This window comes from Vespula pensylvanica, chromosome 2, assembly GCF_014466175.1.
Source record: "Vespula pensylvanica isolate Volc-1 chromosome 2, ASM1446617v1, whole genome shotgun sequence".
Classification (NCBI taxonomy): domain Eukaryota; kingdom Metazoa; phylum Arthropoda; class Insecta; order Hymenoptera; family Vespidae; genus Vespula; species Vespula pensylvanica.
Window position 1 is genome coordinate 18351056 of NC_057686.1, and position 15013 is coordinate 18366068.

General features: G+C 45.3%; 1 protein-coding gene across 3 annotated transcripts in view; it reads left to right on the plus strand.

Annotated features, from left to right (window-relative positions):
* LOC122638140 (caskin-2) overlaps positions 1-14559 on the plus strand; it is a 37903-nt gene extending 23344 nt beyond the window's left edge. For all 3 annotated transcript variants that reach the window (XM_043830868.1, XM_043830867.1, XM_043830866.1), the window contains exons 2-7: positions 8716-9015; positions 9118-9441; positions 9532-9869; positions 10110-10496; positions 10650-11123; positions 11228-14559. In XM_043830868.1, the coding sequence (XP_043686803.1) occupies positions 8724-9015; positions 9118-9441; positions 9532-9869; positions 10110-10496; positions 10650-11123; positions 11228-11497 (2085 nt within the window). In that variant the 5' untranslated portion in view covers positions 8716-8723 and the 3' untranslated portion in view covers positions 11498-14559. The remainder of the gene's footprint in view (positions 1-8715; positions 9016-9117; positions 9442-9531; positions 9870-10109; positions 10497-10649; positions 11124-11227) is intronic.
* The last annotated feature ends 454 nt before the right edge of the window (positions 14560-15013 follow it).

Genomic DNA, 15013 nt, shown 5'->3' on the forward strand with positions numbered 1-15013 from the left:
TCCTCTCTCTGTCTCTCTCTCTCTCTCTCTCGCTCTCGCTTCGGCCCTGTCTTCTTTTTCTTAAGAGTAAGTACTTACATACGGCACGAGTGACTGGCTGGCTGACTAGCTAGCTCAGTTTGTTCAGCTCGCTCAGCCAGCTAGCCAGAGCCGTCTGCTTGCCTCTGCCGTCTCGCTTGGACTCGAGATCGATGGAAAGCCGTTCGACGAGCCTGTTTATGGTTATGGAACGACGAGAGATGACGAACCCTGACCCTCCTTGTCCCGATAGCTGTCCCGATAGCGTGTCTCCGATACGCGTAACGCTCGGAGAACCCACGACGACTCGGAGATGGATAGTCGCTTCTTTATTATTTTCCTTGCGCGACTAATTGCTCACTGTTCGTTGGTCTATCGATAAAGTACAACCGACGAGATTGCGACTTCTTCGTAGAATCAGCGTGGGGGAGATGAACGACGAGAGAGAGAGAGAGAGGGAGAGAGAGAGAGAGATGCCCGTTCAAGACTTTCCTTTTCCTCTCTTTTTCCATATGAGAAGAATCTTTTGTTTTCTTCGATGACATCGGAATATATCTATTTACATAGCTAGAGATTACGCGAATCTGATGGACTACGACTGAATTTTGATTAATATCTTTTCATCCATTTGTAAAACGTACTATTTCTCTTCGTCGTAATATCTATCGATTCGATACTCGTATAAACGCTAAAGAATGGGAAATGATAAAAACGAATGATCAAGGTCTCATTTGACGCACTATCGCATTAACAAGAGAAAACTTTTGATCCGAATGTCCAACGATCGTGTCACCGCCGCCGCCATTCGTCGATAAAGCATTAAAACGTTTTCCAACGTATCATACGTACGTATGTCCGATTCGTGAACACGCTTGGCGCAACCTGAAAGGTTGCGTTTAACGGCTTTTACAGAATGAAAATAAAAACGTGCATTGACGGAGACTCGCTTTTAATCGAGGAAAAGGGGAGTAGGTAATAGCGAAATACAGATAATATCCGAGTCTTCGTCCGAATCGGTTGGTTTTATCGGCGATCCTTTTTCATTTATCGTCACATTTTATGCATCGTTCGACGAGTACGGTGGGCGTCGACGAGGAACGCGATTGCGCTCTCATGCCCCTCTCTCTCTCTCTTTCTCTCTCTCTCTCTCTCTCTCTCTCTCTCTCTTTCTCTTTCTCTTTTCTCTCGACCGTATATATCTCGCGGTACATGTATGCATGTATACGCGCGAACGGAACCTGAACTCTGGCGATCGAGAGAGAGAGAGAGAGAGAGAGAGAGAGAGAGAAAGAGAGAGAGAGAGAAAGAGAGAGAGAGAGAGAGAAAGAGAGAGAGAGAGAGAGAGAGAGAACCAATGGGAAGGCAGAACGAGAGGGCATCGTTACGTCGTCGTCGACGACGGCGGTACTGCCGGCAGCGGCTTCCAAGCTGGCTGCTCTCGGTGGCATTACTCGATAAGGCGCATTTTCTCGCGAACCTATACATATATCGGCAAAGCCAGCTGCCAGGAGACAGGCCGAGCTTAGACCATGCGACGACAACGATGAGAGAGGTCTATGAGGAGGGACGTAACTTTGTCGATTATCGTTCGATCGAATCATTTTGTAAGCACGGTAAAAGAGGGGGAGTAAACGTGCTGTGTGTGCGAGAGAGACAGAGACAGAGAGAAAGGGAAGAATATTTATTGTAGTAAGAGATCGAGTCCTGCAGGTAGAAAATTATAGCATATATATATATATATATAAAATATATATATGGAGAATCAATACGAGGATCAAGATACTTCACTTTGCATTCATTTCGAATTACATATACATATTTCACATATCACTGTTAAATCGCTACTATTTCTAGCGTTCAATTAGTAACGAGTTTTACGAGGTAGCTGTTACTATTCCTACAAAGGTATACTTGCTAGGTATTTGTTCTGCATTGTGGCGATAAAAAAAAGCGGAAAATAATGAGAGAGAAAGAGAGAGAGAGAGGGGGGGGGAGGGAGAAAGAGAGAAAAGGAGAACGGCAATGAAATCGGCCGACTTTGGTTAGCGAAACGACGACAACGATGACGATCGTTTGCTCCGTTCTCGAAGCGAGTTTACGAACCCGTTTCGAGTGGCGTCCCTTCTCTATTCGTGCCAGCACCTTCGTCGACCGGCTTCTTGGCTTACCTACCTTCTTTTCAGATTTCGTAACCGAGCTTGACCGATCTCAACGACGCACGAAACGAGAGCGTCCTCCTCCACCACCACCTCCACCACCTCCTTCATCGTCTTCTTTTTCCGTAACTTCGTTGGCCTTTTTTGGATTCGCACGATCCGATCGCGGAAAATCGATCGACCATATATAGGATGTTCCATTTCGATTGATCCATTTCAAACGTAATCGTCGAGGGATAGTCGTCGGGAGGTCACGAACCTACGGTTCTTCTTTTCTTCGGTGGAGGAGTAGGAAGTTAGTTATATGGTTCCTTTAGACGCGTTCGAGCACATCGACACGTCCTTTTATTTCTTGCTCGGTCTTGTCTGCCCAATTCTGAGAATCGAGAGAAACCCGTTCGTACGAGCGATGTCGGTTTTATCGTTCCTCCCTATATACACGCGACTACGTGTGTGCGATAAAAAGAGTAAGAAAATGGCATAGAAAAGGACGGAGAGAGAGAGAGAGAGAGAGAGAGAGAGAGAGAGAGAGAGAGAGAGAGAGAGAGAGAGAGAGAGAGAGAGAGAGGAAAAGGTAAGGGAGAAAAGGGACGAGACGTATGAGAGTCCCTTCGTTTCTGTCTCTCTCTCTCTCTCTCTCTCTCTCTCTCTCTCTCTCTCTCTCTCTCTTTATTCTGTCTCGTTCTCTCCACTCTTCCTCGATAATAATAGGGAGCAATATCCGTCCGGCTAAACTAGCATGGCCGTGTGTTCCTGTTGCAGAACACCGGCTGTTGTTTCGCTAAATTGACATTCAAGTAGTATATTGGCTCTTATCGTGGTTAATGACGTTTGCCATGGCTCGATCGGCACGAAGTGTGTGTACTGGCTTTTATTCGATTATGAATTTATTTCGTTTATTCCCCTATCGTTTATTCCCGAATCGTTCATGAGATGATTTTTCTTCAACGATTATCTCCCCGAATTAATTAGCGAGCGAGCCGGAGAAGATTCTTGGAAAAGGGTCGATCGACGTCGACTTATATACGTATCTCTCTCTCTCTCTCTCTCTCTCTCTCTCTCTCTATATATATATATATATATATATATATATATATATATATATACGTAAGTGATATCATATAATAATAATTATCCTATGTTTTGTTTTAAATAACTGAAACGTAATTTAGATACATGGAAAAAATGAAAAGATAAAAAAAAACGTACGATAAACGACGCTTTAAGATTTTCTATCGATCGTCGTATAGCTTCTATGTATATCGATCCGAGCGTTGATAGGATACACAAAAAAGGCGTATGTTCGTCGTGTTAATTAAACGGTGCACGTTCCGCGACGGAAAAGCGAACGCGGCATGACTGCGAACGCGATAAGTCTTGTCTTGTGTTCGGAGTGACGCCATGACGATGTGTCGTACACGGAATGACACATGTGCCACGTTGACACGTGCTAACACGCCTACGCCGTAATTCTCTAATGATAGCCTTTGAATTGTCATAACTATTTCCAGTTGCGTTTACCGCCTGACCGTCGTTATAACTCGAAGAAAAGAAAGAGAGAGAAAAAAGAGAAGAAAAAAAAAAAGAGAAAAAGGAAGAAGAAGAAGAAGGCGAAATAGACGATTCAATATTTGAAGTAGAGCCTAGTCATTTGCATGACGACTTTAACTCTTCAACGACGACGTCTCTTCGACTTTACTCTATGGAAAGTGCCTTAAGAGAGTATCTACTCTATTCTTCGAAAAAAAAAAGAGAAAAAAAAAGGAAAAAATCGATTTTTTCGTTTCCTTTTTGTATTTTCTTCGAGTAGGGTATATACGTAGTAGTAGGTATGCGATTGTACATACATACAACATATATATATGCATGTATGGAATGAGAACGATGCGACTCAGCCGAGTATAAAAGCAACAATTTGTTTTACTTCGTTTCGTCGGAACGGTCGGTTTATTACTTTTTTATTCCTTTTCTTCTTTTTTCCAAAAAAAAAAAAAAAAAAAAAAATCGGAAAAAATATGTGTCGAAATCGATTCTAATCGTTTTCGTTTTGTAACTCGTCCAATTGGAAACGTCGAGTAAGTGAAACTCAGGATCGAAATAACGAGACTTTCGTTCTCGATCGATCGAACGCGCGCGCGCTCTTTCCATACTGTAATTCCGTCCCTAGGTTGCTCGTAAATTACGCTCGGTCCATCGGCCAGTATCGCGTGGAAAAGAAGCAAGGCGATCGGCACAGTACGCGCATTGTAAGTAAACCTTCGTTACGTGCGCCACGTATCCGACTGTGTAGACGCGGCCGTGTGTGTACGTGTGTGTGTATGTATGTATGTATGGATGCATGTATGGATGCATGTATGGATGCATGTATGTGTGCTTTGTAGGTAAATATACATACGTAGGTATACGTATGTGCGCGCACGTAAGTAAGGAGGGACCTTCGCAGAAACGATCTGGAAACTGGCACGTTCGATGCCGATGCGAGGACTCGAGTGAACTTTGTGAACTAGATCGCACGCTGCACCCTCTCCTCCTCCTCCTCCTCCTCCACCTCCTCCTCCTCCTCCTTCTTCTCCTCTTCGTTGTATCCCGTCGTAAACGAAGCTGAAGCAGAATATAAACCAAGCGACTTTTCGATTAACTTTCAAGCCGTTGTATTGCCTTTAGGGAGTACTCTTTCGCTCATGGCCTGTCAAAGAAATAGAACTAATTCACATGGTAATTGATATTTTTCTATGTTTATCTATTCGTGTTTTAGAAAGAGAGAGATAGAGGAAAGAGAGAGAGGGGGGGGGGCGGAGAGAAAAAGAGAGTATAAAAGAGAGAAAAAATACGAATATCTTTTCGATCGTAAATTAAAATAATTTTTCGAAAAGAAACCGAATCGATTCGCTTTCATTTTCCAATAGAGTTTATTTCTTCGAAAGTTATTAAAAATGTCTTTGGGGAAAGCAATGTCGAGAAGAAGGGGAAAGAGAGAAAGAGAGAAAATAGAAGCACGAGACCTTTTGGAAAGTTTGATTCCAAGTGGACTGGTTACTTTAATTAGCGAGTTTATTTCGAGGAATAGTAATCATCGTTCGAGGAAAATCGAGGATGATGGTATATACGGCACGTTCGTGGAAAGATTATTTACGAACGCTTATCGTATTTCTTTTTAAGTAAGTCGTGCGGAGATCTACACGCGTCTATATTTACGTGACCGGAGGATCCTCTCGATGTGGATACAAACGTACGTGCTGCCTTTAAAAGCTTTTTCAAAATAAGACATCGGTGTTACTATCTACGTAGATACGTAGGCGTGTACGCGTGCATGGAGATGAGAATACCATAATGTAATGTCTTTCGTATTTTGGTAGGTCCATATCGAGAACACGTGGCAAGTTAAACGCTTAGCGTAGAGGATATGCATGCATGATGATGTATATATGTATGTATGTATGTATGTATGTATGTATGCATATGTGTACGTCGTACGACGCAAGAAGACGAGCTTGAGAGACTACTTCTCTGGACGATCGTTCATCGACGACGAAAAGTCCACGAGTAATACATAAAAGACATAAGAGGAGCGTGTCGAAACGAGCGCGGTTTCTCTATCCTACTTTTGTAAACGCTCGCGTTCGTGCCACGGCCGATCCGTTCACGTTCGACTTTGTACGTACGTTGGTACGGACGTACTAAAGTATCCTGCATTTCGCGAAAATACTGCAACTTTATCTTGCTTTCGAGTCCTCCTTCGTTTCTTTCTCCTTTTTATCGTATTTTTTTATTCGATACATTGTATTTCTTTCTTTCTCTCTCTCTCTCTCTCTCTCTCTCTCTCTCTCTCTCTCGCTTTTTCTTTTTCTTTTTTTTTTATTAACATCTGAAATCCATAACGATAGTGGTAACGATAATGATAAGAATTGTGAGCGTATCGTTATGCAGATACATTCCACTAAACCGACAAAATCGGCACAAAGAAATAAAGCGCGCAAGAAGATTAATGCAATTTTGCAAGAGATGCACGAGCTAGATGTGGGTCGGTCTCTCACAATGCAACGACGTACCGCCCATCATCGTCTCGCATACCACGTCTATCTATGCCGAAGATAGCACGCTGCTCGGATTTCATTTCATTCGTTTTTGCCTCCGTAGTCTATGTATGTATAAAATGCGCTTAGCACATTAAGGATCTACATTTTAGATCCGCTTTTATCTTCGCTTTGTCGTCCCTGATAAAAAGTATTATATCGTCTGGTAATTAAGTCGGACGGGTGATGGGTAAGAAAGAGAGAAAGAAAAAGCAAAGAAAAGAAAAAGAGAAATAATGGAAGAAAATTTTCACGAGAAAAGAACTACCTTGAACGATTTGTGAGAAAAAGAGAGATAGAGAACGCAGTCGTTATTTTACAAGTAAGAAAAGAGAAAAAGAATGGGCCGAACTGTCATTTCCAGTCGAGTTCTTTCAATCCCATCAAAAGAGAACGCGATGTCGGCTAGAGAAGCGAAAAGAGTGAAAAAGAAGAAGGAGAAGAAGAAGAAGAAGAAAAAAAGAAAAAGAAGTTTCTTCTACTCGGGAGACACGAGAGGCAAAGTATTTAAATTTTCTGAGCAAGCTCAGTGGTTCCCTGGTGTCTCCAAAGTCCTCCTCCGTATTTCTCTCTTCCTTCTATCATTCTCGTCTTCTTCATTATTCCGCCACGTAACTACGCGGAGAGATGGATATAGAGAAAGAGAGAAAGAGATGGTTCTCGGAAGAGTATCAAAGAAACACGATGGCTCCTCCTCGTCTCTTTGTCCCGTCCAAAGGCATCAGTTTTTCTGTGTTTGCGCAACCAATTGACACAGCCCGTTGACTTTGACCTCCTCCTCCTCTTATACCACTTCTTCCTCCTCCTCCTCCTCCACCTCCAGCACCTCCACTTCTTCTTCGTCGTCCTATATATCCCCTCGAGTCAGGTTCCTTTCGCACCTACGAGAAAGAGAGAGAGAGAGAGAGAGAGAGTCTTTCTCGTCCACCTACGAGCCGTGGAATCTTGTGAAAGAATAATGTTAATCGGCTCGTAAAATGGCCCCTCGTTTCCCGAAACTTATCTATTATTTTCTTCGCGCTGCTAATCCTTTCTCGCTGATTCGACCAACTCGTTCGTTTCAATTGATTTATATTTCTCAAGACGGAGCTATAATAGCGACCTCGGAATGAGAGTCCGGTCGTGCGAATTTCTGCTTTCTTTTCTTTTTTTCTTTTCTTTTTTTTTTCTTTTCTAGTTACGGAGATGAAAGGTCCGAGGATGTTTGGCATTGTAAAATTTTACGCCGCGTTTCCGTTCCCTTATCGCGACTGACGTAAGGCAACGGGTTTGGTCAGCCAAGAAACGCTTGGAGCAATAAACCTTCGAGTTTCCGGAATACCCTGAGGCCAAGTGTAGAGAAATAGAAAGAAAGAGAGAAAGAGACGGAGAAGCAAGGCTGAATTTAGACGCTCGGTATCTAGCGTCTCTCTCTCTCTCTCTCTCTCTGTGTTTCTCTCTCTCCCCCTTCCCTTACTCCTTTCCTTTTCTTTTTCCTCTCTTTGTACAAAACCACCCTCGCATCCTCGTCTTTCGAGAAACGAGAAAGGTAGTCATTGTCGACGAGCCACGACTGTAGGTTATATCCGCGAAAAGAAATGATTAGGGGGAAAGAGAAAGAGATGTAGCGTTCGCGCGCGCACTCGGCCTCTTTCGTCGGCGCGACGAGCGACACGACATTCTGGTATTGAGATAATTAGAACGGGTGTCTCCGTCGTCGTCGTCGTCGTCGTCGTCCTCGTCGTCGTCACCGTCGCGTTACATCAAGAGTGACGCAAAGGAAAGAAAAGAGAGAAAAGGGGAGCGTCGTAACGATTCAAAGAGACGAAATTTCTTCTCGGCGCGACGTGTCGTTGAATTTTATATTACGCGCGCGAGGACGCAACATCGGCGAAACACAATGGAAGACGTGATTCATCGAGATTGCATCTCCTTCTATCTCTTTCTCTCTCTCTCTCTCTCTCTCTCTCTCTCTCTCGTCCTTTCCATCACTGGAAGAGTCGCGTTAATCAGCGAACTGCAACGAATCGTTGCCTCGTTATCTTTATAGAAAAAGAGAGGGAGGTAGGTAGGTAGGTAGGTAGGTAGTAGGTAGTAGGTAGTATATGCACATGCATTGGCGGTGATCCAATGGGCTGCAGTAAAAACTTTTATCGATTTTCTCATTACGGCGCATTCTTAAACGACTTAACGTAATGTGCTTCTGCTGGTGAAAATGATGCGCCATTCTTGGAACGGTCTTTGCCGATCCTGGCCAATCGAGTCTACTTCTCAACGAGCGCGATCATTAAGGTCTCGTTTATTTGAGAGTTCGATGCAAAATTTCGAGGCCTCATCGATCATGCAAATTTACGTACGCGGTCGATTCGCAAGATAAAGGACGAGACCGTCGAATATCAAAGTCGAATTTGTTTCTTTTTTTCTTCTTTCTTCGTTAGGGAGAATTGGGAGCGATTTTGATATTATTTCATTTGTGAATCGTGTTCCAGTTGGCGGTATGAGCCGGCCATCGAAAGCCGTCACTCAGGCGAAGAAAGTAGCGCCGCCGGCCGTACCTGACGTCTTTCGACATTCTGGCTCTTCCTTCGGATCGGCCGGATATGCGAGCAGCGAGGATAGCTGCTTCCTCCCTGGAAGCGGCGGCGGCGGCGGCGGCGGCGGTGGCGGCCCGGCCACCGACGATGCTTCTTATGGGATGCCGTCTGGAAAAAGTCCGGGACCTATTTTTACGCACCCAGGATTCGCCTTCCCACCGGTCGTCGGCAAATACGCCCACGCGGAGGATCAAGGTATCTATACCGTTCGACCGACAGATTTCCCCCCCTTTCGACCCGCCGACCGTGTCAACGAACGAGATTCGTTTGACCGAAAAATATCTATTCAATTTGAAGGCATCGACATGACGCAAAGTCCCGGAAGAGATAGTCCCGGCAGTTCGGGATCGGGTTCGGGTTCGAGACATTCAACCGCCTCTTTGGATTCTGGAAGAGCGTCTGGATATCATTTGGGTCCGCGCGGACCCGGTGCTCTCGCGTCATCGCCGAGGTGTTCCATCAGCTCCCTTGGGAGCCATCCCGACAGACCGGCGGATCTCGACGTCGTTCACGCTTGGCTGACCGAGCTACAATTCGAAGAATACTTTCCCCTCTTCGCTTCGGCGGGTTACGACCTTGCTACCATAACGCGCATGACGCCGGAGGACCTCACGGCTATAGGTACGTACTACGCGCGGACGATGCGCGTTTTACCTTCTCGTCGCGAGATACTTTGCACGCTTACGACGTCGGACCCGTTTGTTCCGCCAGGTATTAAGAAGCCCAATCACAGGAAGCGTTTGAAAGCGGAGATAGATAATTTGAACATCGGAGATGGATTACCGGAGCACGTGCCTGGCTCGCTCGAGGAGTGGCTGAGACTTCTCAGACTGGAGGAATATCTCGGCGCGCTTCATCAACAGGGCATGCGTTCGGTCGAGGACGTCACGACTTTGACTTGGGAGGATCTCGAAGACATCGGTATCGTGCGCTTGGGTCATCAGAAGAAGTTGCTGTTGGCGATTAAAAGAGTCAAGGATATTCGTGCGGGCAAGCGCATACAGCCTCTGGATCTGGCGCGTCTGCCTCCTCATCCTGGACACACGCAGGTGATTGAAACGATGTCGATGAAAATTTCGCTCTACGCTCGGAGCCGCCGAAATGTCTGAAACTTTCGGAAAGTTTTCCTTTAAGAAAACTATTTAAAGCGTTGACATCGTAGAGACATCGGGATCTTTCCGATTGTGGAAGAGCCGCGCAGCAGCAGCCCCTCGATTTTATTCGAGGCAACGGTTTGCCTTCGACGGAACGAAAGGTAACGTAAAATTTGCATTTTGATCGGTTCTCAGGACGTCGTTATTCAACGAGGCGGTCCCGACTTGCCGTCGCCCGACGAGGACTGCTCCTCGCCCGTTCTGAGATCCTTCCAGAGGGGTGGAAGCGAAGCGAACACCGGTGCCGCTTGGAGGAGCATGTACGCGGCTCTACCGAGCGATTACAATACGGTGGGAAGAGGCGGATCCCGAGGAAAGTCTTTGGAAAGCTTGGAAGACGCGCCGCTCGGCTATCCGCCCTCGCCGGCGCCACAGTCGCATCCTCAGCCTTTGGATTGGCGTCCGCGGAGCTTCGAGGACGGCGATCTCACTCCTACGAACGACGCTTCCGCGGTAGACGCTGGTGGGGGAACTCTTCCACGTCCCAGACATTGCCTGGTTCGTCCGCGGCCGGTTGCAAAGGTATTATTTATTTTATTGCTCTCTCCCTCTCTGCCCTCCCCCCGCCCCGTCGTCGGACCGTTCCTCCGAGAGAACGTCTCGACGATGGTAATGGCAGAGGCGGATGAAAAGGCGTAACGAACTGATCGGACGAAGGACGTTTTTGCGATGTAGGTCACCGCGACGCCAGGGCAGTTCAAGTCGCTGCCCCGAGATTTCGACAACAAGTATCAATTGACGTACGGACTGGAGAGTAGTCCCCATCTTCCTAAGCGTTGTCCACCCTCGCCACCGAGGCGACAAAGTTCGAGAGACACGGCTGGCCCGACCGTCGTGACCGTCGGTGGCTCGACCGTCGGTGACGTCGTTATAGATTGCAGCGGTCCCGTGCCTACCGCTTCCTGCGAGGATCATCACATTCATCAGCATCAGCAGCATCATCATCTTCAGCACCATCATCATCTTCATCACACTCCGCCTCCGCCGCCAGCACCAGCGCCAGCATCCTCCACTCCTCAACAAGCCAATCGGCCGCCGTCCTCGATGTCACGTTCCTGGGGCAGCGTCAGCGTCAACGTTAACGAGGAACACGAATTAATTGCCTCGCTCGCTCTGCAACATCGAAATGGATCCGATGCCAGCTTCAAGGTACTCCGGTTTAACGCTTGCTACCAACCACGAGATACGTTGTCTCGTCTTTATGATTTGTCTTATCGATTAACGTCCGTGTGTCTGTTCGAATATCCTTGCAGTCGAGTTCCAGTACAGAATCGGACTCGTTACCATTCGCGAACGAGAATGCCGGGACGATAAAGCAGAGAGCTGCTCGGGCTCAAGAATACGCGACGAGCGGTGCCGGTGGTGGTATCGGTGGTCACATCGTTGGACATCATTCCGGCAGCGGCGGTGGCGTTGGCGAACCTGCCGACGTTCTCAACGACATTGGAAATATGCTTGCCACTCTGACCGACGAACTCGACGCGATGCTCGAAGAGGAGAAGCGTCAGGGCCTGAATTCATAATCGTCACTGCCTTTCTTTGCACTTTTTCAATTTACTATTTACTAGCGTTGCCATAAACGACGGCGGGCTCTTTCGAATCGCGACAAATACCTAGATACACGAGTAGAAACTTGGCAAAGATACCGGAAGCGAAACAAGTAGCCGTTTTGAGAGCAGACGGAATGCGGCTGGGAACGAGCCGAACGGAAAAGATAGATAGCTAGATAGATAGAGAGAGAGAGAGAGAGAGAGAGAGAGAAGGAAACTGGAAAAAAAGATGAAAAGAAAGATCCACGGGGCCGACGCGAGTCCCTTGCGCCGTCGAAACTTTTCGCGGATAGAAGAGAACGTCCGTTCCCGACGTGCTGGCGACGGACGTTGTTTAACGCGTTTACGCTACATCGACTTAACGGCAGGTAGTAAACTATGTCACGGGGTAAGGATATTTCTACGCGCGAAAGCTTCTCGTAAGTCGATGCGGCGAAACTTTCCGATGCCTTTTTCCCGCGCGTTCGTATTCTTCGATTGGTTTATCCTTTTTCGTTAGGGAGGGGGAAGATCTTTATTTTTCTATGGAAATATCGTGGACTTCCTTCGAAGTTTCCAGAGATATAAGCTGGTGTCGCAGCACCGTTGCACAACTTCTTTTTTTTTTTTCTCTTCTCTTTTACTTTTTCTTTGACTCGAAAGCGGTCGTATCGTATTCCGCGTCATTTTGATTGCTTTCTCATTTCTGTTTTTTCTTTTTCGGGTCAAGCACGAGGCACGATCGAGACGTACTTTGAATCGATTCGTACGATAGGTTCGTCGCGCACATTGCCTTCTATTTTTCGCGAAAGCACTTTCTTAAGAATAAGAGAAACGTATGTACGTGCGAGGAAGCGTCGGCGACGCGAACAACGATCTTAATTCCTCGCGAATTTTATTCTTACGAAGTTAATACTCGAAGCTCTTTGCACCTTTTCGTCGTATAAAGACTGACGCGCGTGTTCTCTGGGAATTTCACATTGCAACAGATATCACGTACATTCCAACTATCATCGACTTTTCCTTTTTCACTTCCGTCCTTCCGTAGAACTATATAGCGTGACCGGGACCTTCGATGACCGTTGACACTTAAATATACTATTTGTAAGGAAAGAAAGTTTCGCGTCCCGTACTCGGGTCCATCGTAAATCATTCGTTCTCGTTACAGCTGTGCGATACGAAAATGTAGTTACCAACATTTCGATGCTACGCGACATACGTATTCACGAATCGTCAGACGACGTAATCGCGATATCTGTGCGAGGAACGACACAACTCGAAAACGAATTTTGCATCTCCATTCGTCTCGAATTCCTTCGACGAAGTTCCACGACGACACTTTATAATAATATCGAGAAAAAAGAAAGCCGACCGACGAAGAGAAGGCTTTAGCCGGCGATCGAATTTTTCAAGGCAATCACAGTTTAGCGACGACGCGTGATCACTGTATGCCAATTAACCTTTTATATTTATTGTCTGTACTAATAAACATAGTGACGTACGTAATTCACTATTACCGTGTGGTGCGGCCGTGTGGTGCGTAGAGTATCCATGCGTATCAAATCAAATCGTAATCGTAGCAGTGAAACGTTATGTAAGACACAGTGTCCAGGTGCTTCTTGCTCCGAATGCTGGTGCGTACTGAGACTTCTATGTAGGATTTAAGAAGCATGAAATTTAATAAGGAAAAAAATAAATAAATAAATAATTAACAAGTTAAAGGAATAAACGTATTATAGAACGTGAATTTTAGAGAGAACCGTCGACTAAGTATTCATTGTCATGTTTGAAAGGAACGATTGTAAAAATATGAGAAACGATCTCGCGCGTACTCGCGGCGAATCGTAAGAAATGCCTGTCGAGGTCTCCGTATGGACCAGTCCTCCCTATCGACTAACAAGGAAAACGGAACAGAACGAAAGAAAAGAAAAAGGCGTGATTCCGCGAGTGAACATGTTTGATGTACCATTGTAATCGCTCCTCCGATGCACTCTCCATTTTTTTGCCTCGACGCAGGTCATTGCTCTTAATTGGATCCAATTACGTTCCACCGACATGACAAGAAACACACGGTAGAACATACACAGAAAACATGAGATACACTTAAACTTAGAATTAATGGATTAAAAAATCGGGCCCGCCGACCAAGCGCAGTCCGCAGACTTGTCTTGTTAACTACTGTAGTTATATAGTTCTATACATACATATTTATATATACATATATATATATATATATACCATTGGCGAGCAGTGAATTTTGGGGGAGGGGGTCGTGTTTTGCGGTGCTAGAGGATTACGAGCGACTCTGTTTCTTTTGCTTTTTCATCGGGATTTTCGAAACGATGTTCGTTTGAGTCAAACGTACGTTTATCACGATGTCGGAAGAAAAATGGACATCGACTATGCGCGCGCGCGCGTCCAACACGCTCTATAAAACTCGTGTTTGAGTAATTGATTGATTGTATACAACGATCGACGGAACGTCGATCTTTCCTCCCCTTAATTTTTCATTCGTTCCTCTCGTTACAAATATTTGTAGGATTTCTTCCGTAAGGAAAGAACGCATCTTCCATATCGTATACTTTATAAACGATCGATCGATCAGTCGTACTTCCTCGTAGTTAGTTAATCATGATTAGAGAAAAAGAGAGAACGTTATTAGATCTGCGATGATGTTTTTTTTTTTTTTTAATGTCCACGCCGTTTAACAAGCGATTTGGTAGGACGGTGTTCGATGACGGAAACATAGGCAGCTAACGAAGAGTTTCCTGAAAGCATTGCTTCTGCATGGTGTATACATATTATAGACATATAAATATATATATATATATACATACATATATATATATATATATATTAAATTAGAGTTATAGATTTTGTACAAACGTATGCGTTGCCACGGTCTCGCTCGAGCGAGCACGATGCCCGCCTAAGCTGCATTGTACAACCCCCTCTCCCTTCCATGTTGGTTTAAAAGCGCGTTAAATATATTATTTGGTTTAACGATTACGAACGAAAGGTGATTGCTCTTTAAATAAAGCCAATTGACGCACCTACTTGCTATTTGCCGGATCTTTTATCCGAATCGTATTCCAATATTCCTTGCATCATTCTACTACTTGTTACGAGATATTTAGTGCTGCGATAGTAGTGCTACGATGAATCATCCTTTACGAGGGGAGGCTTCGAACGGCGTATTACGTCAAGGGTATAAGAAAACTATTGGCTCGTCTATTTTTTATGATATGCCAATAGAGAAAATTTTTATCGACTCTGTGTGCATTTATTACGATATCGTAGTTCTTCCATCGTGCGTCGATAAAAAATGCAATCTCGCATGCAACGGCCTTGCGTCTATCTTACATCGAGAGAAAGTGATGCGTTGAAGATACGTGTACGAGTAGAAAAATGTATAAGCGTACGTGGGATAAATTAACGAAGGAGTATCGCATGAGATTATTTCGTATATCTTTTATTAAAGCGAATGTAAAAGATAACGCGAGTTTCGTA